Source organism: Thunnus maccoyii, chromosome 22, assembly GCF_910596095.1.
Source record: "Thunnus maccoyii chromosome 22, fThuMac1.1, whole genome shotgun sequence".
NCBI lineage: Eukaryota > Metazoa > Chordata > Actinopteri > Scombriformes > Scombridae > Thunnus > Thunnus maccoyii.
The window spans coordinates 6,816,159-6,831,195 of record NC_056554.1 but is presented as its reverse complement, the minus strand read 5'-3'; the positions used below and the strand labels follow the sequence as shown (position 1 = coordinate 6,831,195).

Below are 15,037 nucleotides of genomic sequence, written 5' to 3'. Positions count from 1 at the left end.
ACACAACACTAACTGAACACACAAAGGCAAACTTAAGAAAATTAACAACGCAGACATGATGGACATAGAAGGAGGAACAGAGTGAACTAATTCAACTGTTGCATGATATTTAGACTGACATTTAAAATAGACATTTCCAATTACAATGAGCAGAAAAGGAATGACATGTCTGGTCAAATTTAATTAAAAAACAGTATATAATTAAAGTGAGTATAGGAGCATCAGAGCATAAATAATAACCACTTAATAAGCTACAGTATGCTGTATTACCAACCCAAGATTCTCCGTGTGTCAGTTGGTTTGTGGTAATTTTATTAATTCAACATCAACTGAAGTGCTAACAGCCTCAAGGCAGGTACTGCATTATTATCTAATCTTGACATCCTATTTTTGCAGAGGGGTCCTGAGTCAAAATGTAGTTTTAAGACCTTTGGTATGTTAGTTTATATTGTTCATAGATTAGAAGATGTATTATCCTAAATTAATTGCTTTTTATTTAAATTAATACGGAGTAATTGACTTAAAGCCCATACAATGTACAGAGAGAGGAACTGAGGGTCAACATGGGCTCAGCACTTCATTATTTCCTCTTAGTCATCAGCAGATTAATCTAACCACATACAGTACCAGTAAAAGGTTTGGACACACCTTCCCATTCATTTGAATGATAAATGCTTTTAATTTCACAAGCTTACATTATTAATTTCTAGTTGACATTGTGGGTGTATGTGATGTGCTATTGTGTGTAGCTTTGTATTTTGTATTATGTGTCCTGTGTGTTTTTTCCTTTGTACTGTTTGTTATTGTGCTGTTATATGTTTTAATTGCGACCTGCCTAAGGGACTGCAGATAAAAATTAGCGATTAGCTAACCCATCAAACGGTAACATTTATGTTTAACACTGTACATGGTCCCAATAAATACATAAATAAGAAAATAAAGTGTGTCCAAACTTCTGACTGGTACTGTATGTGTTTCTGATATTATGTCCACCCACTTGTATGTAAACGTGGTGAATAAAACATTCTCAAACGTAGCATTTGTTGCAGGGTAGCTGTATTGGATTGTGTAAAAAGGTACAAATATTCCTAATATTTTTTAGATTGATTGCATGTTATGAATACAGATCTAATAGACAGCAGAAATAACATGACCATTAATAGCAGTATTAATACCTTCAATAATAGTTTGATAATCATTAACACATGTGTATTCATCAATGGCTGTGGAGTTGTAGTCTGTCGTTGTACTTACCACCAGAGGGCAACAAACCAGCTTAAACCAATTTTATTGTGTTGTAAAACGTCATCAAAGCATTTGTATTCCACAAAAGGGTTGAAATTGCTTCTAAATGTATGGAAGAACATAAACAACCAAAACAGGGAATGATATATCAACAATGTAAAGTCATTGACTGACTCATATTCATTATGTGTGTTACTTACAATAAAGAGTAACTACTCATTATCTAAGAGTGAAAAAGAAGAAAGAAAGCTCACAACAGTGGACCAGAACAGAACTTGAGGTGTTTTGTAGCTTGCCACATTTGAAAACTTTTCAAATCCTTATTATTCTTGATTTTATTTTCATGCAATTGGGCAGTCATATCCTCAGATCTCATAAAAAATGTTTCATTTTTCAACATGACAGTCACAGGTCTGTCAAACCATGACAGACTGCACTTACTGCTACTCTAGTGCATCCAGTTTTAAAGAAATCTGACAAAACTATTGTAGAATTAATGTAAATGTAAATGTTACATATTATTACAGTAGTTGCAAGTTAGCCTATTTAAGCTGATTACATTCATTTTTTTGTGTCTGGTTGCAGAGTGATTTTGAAAATGTTTAATCTAAAAAGACTGACTTTCCTCCATCAGTGGATTCCAGTCACAACTCACTGAGAAGAGGCAGATGAGCTTGAACATCCATCTCCTTGTTTCCCCTCATGACAAAGGTCAGGGGGTCATCCACAGTGTGGCCCCCTTTCAGATGAACCAGCAAGTCCTGGTTGACATTCAGGCTATTGCGGGATGAGTACAGGTCAAGGAGATCAACTTTCATCCTGAACGGGCTATACTCTGAACAAGTGGCACCTCTCAGCCCCGGGGCGCACTCTGCCTTGTAGGAGAAGTACAAGTTGCCATGTTTCATGGGACACATGGAGGTGAAGGACCCAGCTCTGACTGATTTGGTGCAAGACCCCAAGAGGTCATTGGCTTGGTCATACCAGTGATTATCTTCATCCCACACCTCAAGCTTCAGCTCTGTCTTCAGGGGCAGCTAAACCGTGCCCAGGTAGAAATCTTCATTCCACTGCGGGTTATTGTTGTTGTGGATGACCTTGGTCTCGAAGGTCTGGTTGCCCAAGACCCTCACAAAGCCATCAGTTTGGGAGAATACATCACCCCACAGGCCGCTGGCATGTTTGACGGTTACAGTGAAGTGGGCCACGCCTCGCCGCTGAGGGCAGCAGTTGTCAGTGATGCATCTGGTGGGTCGACAAGTACATGGGTCATGGGAGCTGGGAGTGGAACCCTGAGTGCACTTGTTGGAGCAGTATTTGATTAGAGCATGTTGCAGAATGTAGTCTTCAGTGGCCTTCTTCACTGCCTTTTTCTTCACAGGATCTTTAACTAGCTGGTAGAGCGGGTGCAAGCCATAGCTGATCATTTCTGGTTTGATTCTCAGGCTTTTACGAAAGGTATTGGGTTTGACCTTGGCAGAGAAGTGGAGATTGGTTATATTACCTGAATAGCCCCCAACCACCTGGGTGAACCTCTGCTTGAATGTACGGCTAAAACTCCTCATGTTTTGATATCTTTTCAAGGCATTCCTGCAGTACTCTGCCTGAGCTTTAATTTCAGCACTCTTGACACTTGCCCTTGCAGCTGCCTCAGCGTTCAGGCAAATTCTCACCTCCATCTCAGTGTAGCCATCCAACGCCGCCTTGCACATTTGCACAGAAGTGACGCTCTTCACTCTGCCACCCAGATCGACTTTGTGCGTGTAATGTGTGCCAAAGGTGGCCAGGAATTTAATGTAATCTGGCTTGGTCTGGTTGTTGTACTGCTGTGGTAGGTTCATAATAGACTGAACAAACATGGGGTGGAGGGGTGGGGGTTTTTTCAGACTGTAATTGAAGCGGAAAGAAAACAGACTTTTAGAGAAAACAATACACATATTACAGACAGAAGAAATTTATATTGTGATTTTAATTAGCATCCTTTCTGCATGATACAGCTAACTCATCATAATAATTGTTAGGTATAAAGAGGAACTGTAAGGATGTCCTCATAGATAACACAAATCTAATCAAATACTGTTATTTGTAAAACATTACTTTAAAATTTTTCACATGAATTTAATCTGAAATTGCTCTTTAAATATGTATGATTTTTCACTTATAGTAAATGCATTACACTTCTTGGTTAATAAAGCTGAACTTGTCCTGTTTGGACTGACGCATGACAGTCCTGGCAGCCTCAGACTGCATACCCCAAACTACACAACTTCAAGTTCGGACCTAATGTCCAGCCGGGCTCAACATCTGTATTGCACTCCATGACAAAAACTTCACTGGATTCATACAGAGTGGAGGATAACGTCAAGTTGGGTTTCAGGAGCCTCTAGTGCTGCACAGCCACAGGCAGCCTCTGAAGCTTCCCCCCCACGCAGTTGTTTTTGCAAAGGGTGCAGGAGTTGTTCCTCTGTCACTAGGTGTTCACATCGATCACGTAGGCCTGTGTACGCTTCACGGTGACCACGTCAAATCCCTGTCCGGCTAGTTTGGTCCCAGGTGCCGTCCACGCAGCTTTACACTGTTCTGCTTGGCCTGTGGTGCAGGAGAGCTGGCCCGAGTGGCATACAGCCAGCAGCAGCCACAATGCACCTAGCACTGTCTGGAATGCTGTGAACAAAAGACGATGATTGCTGAAAGTTAGATTACTTTCAATTTGATATTTACAGTTTTACCTCTCACCATATCAGCTCATACCTTAGTGAGCTAATAGGTCAAATCACAATGTCAAATTGTATCTATTGGAATGAAAATATAGAACACCATGACACTATAAAAGTTTAACTAACTAACTAACTAAAGACTTAACTTTTTTTTCATCACTGATACTTAAGTAAGTAATGAGTTACAATAGTGAGAGTTACACATGTAAATATGTGCAAAAATCTATGAAATATGTGTTCATACAAAATTTGTGATTGCTAAGAAAACAAACTAGACATGAGTTTATATACCACCACACAAACAACATACTACATAAATGAATTTTCAGCTCAGTGATGAGATTCTATATGGCTACCTGAACTTGGTAATTGTGCATTGCTAAAGTGCTAAAATTTCACAGCAATTATTTTCAAGTTGGTTTTTTTTCGTGAGACTATTTATATGAATTTGTATAAGAAAATGCCGGATTTGTAAGTTATAGAACAGCTGAGTCTATATGTTGTCTTACCATCACTCATTCAAAATAACTGCTGTCTCATTACCATTAATCACTGAAAAACTCTTGCTTGTTAAATTGTGGGATAGTCTGAGCTAATTTTTATAAACAGCACAGGCATTTGAAGGATATCTTCATTGTTCCATTCTAGTGTACTTTTGGTTGTGTTTCCAAAAACAAAACGAAATTCTGTTTTACTATAGAGCCAAATTAAGCATAATAAAACAACAAGCTTCCAATTAACCATACAGATGCTTTTTTAGAGAGGAAAATAAAGGACAAAACCTGACTTAATTGAGACGACTGACAAGAAAATCTTTAACTGAACACAAAACAACTTTATTCTAACCCAAAAGAGTAACTGGATGTAGATCACAAAATGATTCCCAATACAAAAAGCATTTTATTTACCAAACATTCGTTTAGTGTTATATTGACTTACCTAACATATCAGCCTGTGCTCTTATAGCAAGATTATGGGGTGGTATGATATTGAAAATGCTCTCTGGCTGAATATATATAGTTGCTTATTGCGCATGTATCACTTGCACCTTTACAAGTAATTTGTTACTCCTCTGTTTTAAATTTCTATGTTCCAGTTATGCAAACACCACAACGTTACTTCAAGAGGAGCCATCTCTGTATCTGGACAGATCTATCAACCTATGGGTGTTTTTGGTGGAGGAACTATCTTGTCAGATGTGCATACTACTATAAACAAGTGCCCTTACAAAAGGTGTGATCAGCTCAGATGTGTTATGCAACATTTGCATGCACATGTAGATGTGCATCTCTGCAGGCTTATGGAAACAACAGACTTATTTAGTTTTGCAGAAGTTGTTGGAAACAAAGTTGTGGGAATCTTTCTGATTCAACATAACTGCTCATTTTGATAGTTTCATGCATTCCTTAACAGTCTATGGTTAACAGAATACAATCATAAAAACCCATTTATTCATCCATGGCACTACTTGCAAAGAGTTTTTTTGTTGTTTGCTGTCTTTATACAGTTTTTACTGACACATACTGCATGATCCCATAGTGCAAAGGCGAAGATAAACAATAGAAAGCAGTTTATGTCAAATGTATGTAGAGATGCAGAGATGTGGGTCCCCCATTGCATTAGTTTATTATCTTAAATTAGGTAAATGCAGTGAACAGAGTAAATTTATGAAATCATTTAGAAGCATTTAAGAACATGAACGCAGCCTGTCTGTGCAGAAATGCATGGCTGCGCAGACATTGCAGGGGCAGATAAGTCAGCTATCCAGCCAATAGAGCCACTCTGAGCTACTGCTTCTTTGCATACTGACTCTCTGTCCAACAGCCATTACTTTACTAGATTACAAGGGCAACTCCAATACAGGATGACATATTGTACACGACCGCATGGAATTAATTCATTCATATTGATTTGTGACATGACATGTCAAACCCCCTGATGAGGAAATAACCCGGATTCCTTTTTTTTTTACACCCATCTACTCCAGTTGTATGAATATGCACTTGTTTTGCACCTGCTTTCTGTCCTTCTACCTCCTGCTGGCATCACCCCCGGTGAGTGCCAGCGTGTCAAACAGTTTCAAAGACTGTGGACACTTTTTCTACATGCAGATACCACCTGTCGGGATCAGAGGAGCAAGCCTGAGGAAGATCTGCCAGAGGTATGCAGACAAACTGCGCTACTCCACGTTGTATGACAGCAGTCGCCGCCTCCCCCTCTACTCAGCTTACGTCTTTAAGAAGTCTGATGGGAAGAGGAGGATGGACACACCCTGGATGTATGAGCCTCAGGTACAGACAGCAACACTGCTTACTGTTAAGATTGAGAGAAGCTGATTAGTTGTCTGGGCAGTAATGTAGTTATGACTTGTCAGGTGATAACAAGATGAACTGTCATACAATATGTGTTTCTATTTTACTCTACTGACTTTTGAAGTAATAACTATCTGTTATTGAAGACCCTACAGCTTACACATAAAGAAAAACAGAAGTAGCACTGATGAAATCACCCATTTGTTTATTAAAGGATATTTTGAAGATTGGGTTTAGTGCTTGCAGCTATTTTGGCAGTTACTGGAGACAGACTTTTGCTATCAAGATAACTTTTTTTGAGAAAAAGGTGGTTTAATTAAGATTTCATTAGAGATACTACAACTTAAGGCTTGTCTGTACTGGCTTCAGTGTGCAATCATGACGTTTGGGCTGTAGTCATTTAAAAAAGACACTTTTTTTTCCTACAGTTGGTTTCCGAAGATGAGAGTGGTAACATGAAAGCACTTCCCCTCACTGATGACACCCCCCCTCTGATTGAGGACAGCCAGGCTGTATTGGAGGACTACACAGATGCTGTAGAATATAAACGTGGTCCACTTAATCCTGACCTGCACCAAGCAGAACCAGATGACAAATCCTCCACGTACACCCTGACCAATGTGGTCCCATTAATCACAGACTTCCTGGACACTTCCTGGAACCCTTACTTGGACATCATTCGCCGTCGCCTCAACAACTTCTGCCTTGGCAAATCTTTTATGGTGACGGGGGCAACCATCTCTGGGGCAACCATCCAGAGAGATAAAAGGGACCGCTTGGCAATCCCCAAACACTTATGGCTGGCATACTGCTGCCCACGGTTTGATCGTAACTCACCGTACGAGGTGAGGTTCATGTTTCCCAGTTATGGGGGCTATGCACTGAATGAACAGACGGGTCACAGTGTGGTGGAAGTCCCTCTTAAGACTCTGGAGAGTTTCCTAAAGAGCCAGAAAGACATAGACAGTGACCTGACTATTTTCTATAAGGGCTGTGTGTCAGAAAACCCCTTCAAGAAGAAGAGAGACCTGACTAGTGTTTCAGTAAGAGGGGAGAACTGGATGCACAGCCATGATGAAGAATCCTAACTTTATACTGAAATGCACCTATAAACTGGACTAGCACCCAATTAACTTTAATAGTGACAGTGTTAAGTAGTCCTGGCTTCACATGTTTTTAATAAATTAAATAGGGATTATATCAAAAAAGTATAGAGACATTTGTTGACTAATGGGGGAGGTTCAGATTCAGATTTTATGGTCTCCCCCTGTGGCAGTAAGGGAAAATGGGCCATATCAGAGTATACTAACTTGCACCTCCAAAGGAAAGAAGATGTAATTGCACATTAAAGCGGTACTCCAGTGATTTAGTACCACACTTCCATAAAGTTGGAGAGACTCACAAGAGAGATATTAAGAGAGGAATTGTCAAAATCAAAGCAGCAGAACCTGGGATATCCTGACTTTTAGTTTTAAGTATATACCAAATTCTAAAAACAGTTTCCTACATTTCCCATCATGCAACTCAATAGCGTCTTTCATTTGAGCCTCCCTGCCTGATAAATGCTTATGTCTCTTATCTCCAGTTTGTTACGCAGGCTTCCTGATAAAAAAGTGTGGCCCGACCCAAAATAACTCTGATGACATCATCAGGGTTATTGCCTCTTTAATCCAGCATATCAATCCAAGCCAAAATGACCTGATTGGTAATTTTCAAATCATTTGTTTCGTGTATTGTGTGTCATTGACTCGGTTTGTGTTATTCTAATTCACACATTCATGTATATTTAAATGAGAACAAAGTCCATATGTAAGTCAAATAATACTATCTGGATTTCATGGTTCAGATGTTCAAATCAAATTTAATAACAATGTTTATGAAGCCCTGGAAATACTCTACCTCATTTGTGCTCTGTAAACTTGCACAGTGCTGAACAAATTAATGCATAATTATTTAGCAAACTGACTTTTTAAAAGAAAATATTATAAATACATACTATCTCTAACACTAATAAAGTATACAGTCTATGGTGTGTTTGAACCAAAAGCTGGTGAAACTTGCAATAGCATGCAGTACAACAGGCAAGAAGAGGGTGAGAATATTTTTCATGGGGAACTTAGCTCATAGTGGCTTTAACAACAGAGTTTAACAACGAGTACCTCTGACATTCTGTGGTTCCCTCTGGCCATCATTCTTTTGCATTTCACAGGATGATCTTGCAGTGTATAATATCACATCAGAAACAGTCCTCGCTGGGCCACATTACTGCCACTATACTCTGCTTCTTTACACACCACAATTGAAAGTGTAAGTACTGGTTTCAACATATTAAGAATATTGGATGTTTGTTTGTAAATTGATTATGAATCAATGAATTTAATCTTTACAAAGTGTTATCACTGATTACTGACAACAGTTGATAGACCTGTCATATGACTTTTTAATTATATCAATGTCAAACGAGTTGAAATCTTGACTAGATGCTGCATGATAGATGCTTTTTTTTATGAATAAAAGAAAAAAACAAAACAAAAAACAAGCTGTTTTGTTGCCTTTTTCCATAATATCCTTGCATTCATATTACAAATTTTCTCCAGTGTTTTTTGATTGCAGTTTTTGGGGGAGACTTTCATTTCAAATGATTTATCCAGAAGTTGTTCAGCAGGAAAGGGGATGAAACTCTCTGGACACTTTAGTGACTTGTTAGGAGTGTAATTTAACAGGTACATACATAGTGGCTCCACTGTTTGATTAAGATACACTGTTGCAGTTTAGTCAAATGCTATATCAACAATGTTTACTGTCTTCTTTGATCTACCAGTCACAGGACACACTCATACACTCTGACTACTATACTCCTTTATAATACAGTTTGGCATACACTAAGCTACCAAGTGTTTGCAAAACTGTTATTAATCACTAGAATAAATATAATGTGTCATATTTTACTTTTTAGTTGGCCTATGTCCCATCTTTGACACTATTTAGTTGTCATCATTATGTACTTTATTGCTTTAATGGACAACATAGTTGCTATCAACAGAGGGAGCCGAGCCTTCACATATTTGATGGAAACCATGTAGAGGTATTTAGAGTGACAACAGTAAATGAGAGTCCAAGTGGCTGAGTATAAACAGATGTTCACTAATTAAGTTTTTACGGGCATTCTGGTTTGAATCTAGCCAGTGACCTTTGCTGCATGTCATTCTCTCTCCCTGTGGTTCCTGTCAGTCTCCACTTACTCATATCCAATAAATTATTCCTGAAAAAAGGGATTCATTTTTGATCAAGCTTTTATTTTTTACTCATTGTCAGAACTTTCTTTTCTGTAATCTGAGAAACATAAAAAAAAGGAAATGTGTGAATTTCTGTTTTTTTTTTTTTTCCTCGAAAATGCACATTTGCACATATTGTGTGACAGATGCTCGCAGGGTAATCTACTGCTTCTCTGTCTCTCTGTCTTTCACTTTCTGACTCTGACATATAAATATAAACCAGGTAGATGGAGAGATGGTGGAAAACACAGAGGACAGAGGGAGAGGAAACATTCAACAATAGGATCATGTTTGTTCATGAGCCTGCTCACGGATGGGCAGCCACCAACAAAATTCCAGCTCCACAGCTCACATGCAATACCCATCTAATTCTATAATGCAAAATGTAAAAAATGAATTTAAAAAATTAAATAATGAGTGTACAGGCACACTATCATAGCATAGCCGTGTATAGTGCTATATGCTAATGACAGCATGCTATCATGCTCACCATGACATGAACATGCTGATGTTTAGCAGGTAATGTTTACCATTTTTGCCATGTTAGCTTAGCGTGTTAGCATTCTGTCATTTACTTATAAGCACTGAACACAAAGTCATGAGTTTTGGATAAAAACCAAAGTGATATTCTAGTCTGGATCAAAGTGATGGACAATAATGAAAAAAAACATCAGGTCAGTGTTAATTTTTGTCCTTATGTGGTAATGCAGTTTTGAAACTTTGCATTATCTCTTAACAATAATGTGACTTTCAGAAAAAATAATGAAGACTTGATGTTCACTATAAGGGATTACACAATAAGCAAGTTTCAAGTCTGCTAATTGATTTTCATATGATGCAGAAAATGAATGAAAACCAAATGGAACAATAGAAAAGCTACATTCAAAGTAAACTTCATTTGCAGTAAAAGGACTAAAATATGCAAAACCACTGGTGTGGTTCTTTCATACCTTTACAGCGTGGACCTTACTGTTATCAACTGTAGTGTTTTCTCAGTCAAACATTTAAAAGATAAGGCTTGAGTTTTTAATAAATGTCACTCAACCACAAACAAACCATGCAGAACAGCTGCTATTTTCAGCTGCAAGATTAAACTATATTGTGCTAGTGAGTATTTACAGCAGCAGGATGGTGTATGGGAGACTGACTCAAAATAAACTACAATTTAGTGGCTTATTAATGTGATTTTAATAGTTTTTGGACAACAGTGAAGGTCTGTGGCACAGAGGATATGCCGGCTTTGGATACACACACAATAGCCTACTTGTTAGTAGGATGAACTTGTCAGTTTTGACCTCTTCATGGTATTTGTTGACAAAAAGACAAAAATCACCCACCTTCTTTTTTTTAAACTCAAACCTATATATTTACAACTACTAACATTTATGAATGGTATATAGTATTATATTTGTAATTATTTTGTCTGTTAGGGGAAAGTTGGCCAAGTATGGTTTGAAAGATGTAGATTCTGTAAATTCTCTGCTGAGGGCAAGTTTTATGAAAAAAATATAATAATTTAATGCATACATGCATTCATTTCTGTGTTTGGTTCCTTCATTTAAATATCAGTTCCGTGCTTTGATGTGTTTTGTTCTCTGAGATTTTTTACAAACATGAAAAGTTGTAGAAGATAACACAATCTTTTTTATTTTTACAGGTTTCAGGAAATGATTGGGAGATTAGAGATAAAACATCTCCTCATAGGTGAACTGGTGAGTAAAATATATTGAATCTTCAGACTGTAGTGTGATATTTAAACCTGCATGTCTGTCATATCATAACATTAGTCTGCCATCACTTTTATCATCTCACTGTTTAGACTCACTGGAGGCAGACTTTTGCTATCACTGTGTTGCTGACAGGCCTGGACCAGAGCGAGGAGACTCTGTCTCGCCCAAATGGAGCAAGAGGTCCAAGAAGAGCTGGAAAATGAAAAGCGGCTTTCACAGCTGCTGTTCAGGAAGGTAACACTGGAGCACCTTCAGATGTTTGTGTCAAACATCCGCATAAAAGCGGAGGAGTCTGTACAAACATTTATTCCATCACTGCACAGCAAACTGCTGTGGCATTTTGGTGGCACTCAGCTTCGTCCAGTCTCTGCAGGGGATACAAAGCCAGCAGAGCTCTTGGAACTTGAGCAGAGCACTGCGCCAGTGGTCCCAGCGGTGGTGAACACGGTTCTGAAGACAAAACTGAAGCTGCTTCAGGTTGGAAGACTGCTGACTGACTCAGCAGCTCCCTGTCTCTCTCAGTATGGACCTACACCTCTTCTGCCTGAGGTCTGCACTGTAGTGGGTTGATATATGGTCAGAGCCATCTTCAAGAAGTTTGACCATCGCTCCAAGACTTTTCACCTGATGGATTACGATGAAAGCTTTTCTCTGCCAGAGAAGGCGTCATCTCTGCAATCCCGGACATGGACCGTGAAGTGCAGACTGCTGCATCCAGCCAGGTTCAACTTCAGCTCAGCACCTCAAGGGGGCTACAAGAGGGACTCATAGAGGAGAAGGAGGCCTCTCCAGACTATGTGTGTGTGCCGCTCTGCCAGCTAGTGTAATATCAATGACTGGTGTTGCCTCCCCTAGCACAAAATAGCCTGGACACCCAGACAAAATGTCACTCAACAGGCCTGTCTCCTCTACTTCTCTCAGCCCCCTTTCTTCTCTTCCCCTAATTCTTTCACACATCAAGGTTAATGGAGAATTTCAGACATGGGGGGTTCTTTAAAAATTTGGTATCAGGGAGGGAGCACAACAGGTGAAGCTTTCAGCACACAAAAGATATTTCATTGCATGCAGGGTGAAGCCGTCCTGTCTTCGATTTTGCTGTTTTCCCGCTGTATTTTCACTCTCAGACACTAGAAACTCAGAGTGTGACAGCAGCAGAAGACACTTCCAGATGACTTTGAGGTCTTGCTGGTGTTTCTGTCTTGTTACCTGAAAAAGAAAAACAAAGCAGAATCTTTATTTTTATGTTGACAAGACAAGCTGTTTCCACTTTATGTGCCTTGCATTTAAGTTCTTTGCAGAGCAAAGATGCAACACCACCAGATATACCAAATAATATAGCTAAGAAGGATGGGAAATTGGATTTTCCAAACAACCCACAGCAGTACATTAAGCCGAAAGGGAGATATTCCAGGTGTGCGTACACTTGTTTGTAATGTGAAAATGGATACCAAAGCAGCAGCAACCCTTGTTTTTTCTAGATGAAAGCATCTACCTTTGTCACTGTCATACTCCTAGCAAAGAGTGTGCACCAGGCTGAAGATAAGTGTTAGGCAACAGCAACTGTCATGTAAATGTGTGAAAGACAAGCTACCAGTTTCCATTTGCGGGAAGTGCTCACTTGGTTTCCTTGTTTAAAGCAACTGGTGTTTTGCTTGACTGTTATCACGAGAGGAGACGTTTGACTTACCAAAGGGTCTGTGGGATCCTACCTCCCTCTCCACCAATGAGAGAACACACATGTCTTTGCCATTGGCCAATGGCCATACACTGTAGCAGTTGGGTGGCAAGATGTGCATTGTTTTGCATACTGAGTCCTGATCACAGAGAACAGAGCGTGAAACCTGTAGAAGCTGTTTGAGCTCCATGGCCAGGTATAGGGACATTTGTAGCAGCTCACAGGGATATACTTTTAAAGAGGAGAGATTCATGAACATCAGGAACAGTGTTGCTCTTGATTTTTCCTTCTTCAGAAATACCCTTCTAGCACGCATCCAGGATCCGACTGCATCAAAGCCATACTGACTATGGCATTTTGGGCACAGATAGCTTTCTTGCTAGTCAACATAATGACATCAGCTGTCAGAGGGAGAGTGGAGAAAGTGTTGTCTCCAGAGTGCAGAGAATTCCTCTACATGGGAACACCGCCAACAGGGCTACAGCACCACTCCCTCCAATTCATTTGTCAGCGTTATAACAAGAAGCCACGCTACGTGACTCTGTACAACACCATGGACCATATACCTGTCTACTCTGCCTACATCTTCAAACGCACAGATGGAGAGAGATGCGTGGATGTGCCTTGGATGTATGAACCTCAGGTAAAGAAAAAATAATAAAAAATAAAATAAATAAAATAAAATAATAATAAAAAATAATAATAAAAATAGAGGGTTAAACATTCTAAGCAACCTTTTTCTGTATTTAAATCTTGTTAATATTCTGGTGCAAATGCTTCAGTTCATACAGATGTCATATATAATATGTATCATATCTCTTTACCTGCATCCTTTCATTTGTCCTGGGTCTGTCTGCTTGTCTACGCAGCTATCCACATCCTCTGATACAGATGAGATGCAGCCTTTCCCACATGGTTACATTCACATGAATTTTGAGGATGCCCAAGCTGTTCTGGATGATTACACAAACGCCATCCTCTACGAACGTGGTACCCTCAACCCAGACGAGCATCATGATGAGCTTGATGACAAGGCCTCCACCTACACCCTGACCAACGTCGTACCTGTAGTACCCGAATTCAACAACGGAGTCTGGAACAAACAGGAGCACATTATCCGCAAACGACTCAACAACTATTGCCGGGGAACAGCCTACATTGTCACAGGCATCACCACCTCGGGGAAGATGATCCGCCGGCACAACATCAACCGCATTGCAGTTCCCACCTACTTGTGGTCAGCTTATTGCTGTGAGGACTACGACCACAATGCACCTTATGACGAACGCTATAAGTTCCCATCTTTTGCTTACTATGGCCTCAATGAGAAGAATAACGAGATGGTTGAAATCCCTGTCCAGAAGCTTAAGGAGTTCCTCAGGAAGACAACCTATGTAGACCAGAGCTTTCAGATTTTTGTGGGTGACTGTATCCCAGCCCTCAGTCAAACTGAATAGAAAAATATTTTTGCTATAGGGCAGCTATTTTGCATTTTGCCTCGAGTATCTTAGAATCACATCACATTACATTTTATTGTGTCTTCCCCAGAAAAGTTCATAATTGTTTGTTATGATACACTCTATGAGACTAAATGTGTTACCAGTGCTCCTACTTGAACAGTTGAATAACTTGTCATTAGTCAGACTGAAAATGTAACAGTAATGTACCTGCCTTGTCAAATCTGCAGTAATAAACATTTCCAACCTGTGACTGAACTGTCTTTGAAGTTTTATTTTAACATGAGCATCAAGAGCATTTCTGTGATATTATACATCTTTCACAAAAGTAACAAATTATGAAAACTGCATTTGCTTACTATAAAAACAGGAAACAATATGAAGACTTTAAGGCCTTTTTTGGGTCTTGATCTCATACTTCTCATTTTATATTTAGATCTAAGCTTCTTTCAGAATGAAACAACATACTGTGTAACTAGCAGTGAACAGAATCTAATTAAAATCGCCAAGACTTTCATACTATAGGTTAAAACTGCTGTGGTCCTTACATATAACATACTCAAGAACAGCTCATTGGTATGTATACCGGATGTAGAGTGTGGATGTCTATACTTATACTCTTATTA

General features: G+C 39.2%; 2 protein-coding genes and 1 pseudogene across 2 annotated transcripts; 2 read left to right on the top strand and 1 right to left on the bottom strand.

Moving 5' to 3' along the window:
* Window positions 1-1,889: 1,889 nt before the first annotated feature.
* On the bottom strand, window positions 1,890-3,984 carry LOC121889897 (annotated as a pseudogene).
* Window positions 3,985-5,959: 1,975 nt separating this feature from the next.
* si:dkey-85k7.11 (endonuclease domain-containing 1 protein) lies at window positions 5,960-7,362 on the top strand. The gene is made up of 2 exons (XM_042402121.1): window positions 5,960-6,253; window positions 6,703-7,362. Exons 1-2 carry the CDS (start codon window positions 5,960-5,962, stop codon window positions 7,360-7,362), a joined length of 954 nt encoding a protein of 317 aa, XP_042258055.1.
* Window positions 7,363-10,838: 3,476 nt separating this feature from the next.
* On the top strand, window positions 10,839-14,635 carry LOC121889374 (endonuclease domain-containing 1 protein-like). The gene is made up of 2 exons (XM_042401278.1): window positions 10,839-13,597; window positions 13,824-14,635. Exons 1-2 carry the CDS (start codon window positions 13,304-13,306, stop codon window positions 14,409-14,411), a joined length of 882 nt encoding a protein of 293 aa, XP_042257212.1. The 5' UTR covers window positions 10,839-13,303; the 3' UTR covers window positions 14,412-14,635.
* The last annotated feature ends 402 nt before the right edge of the window (window positions 14,636-15,037 follow it).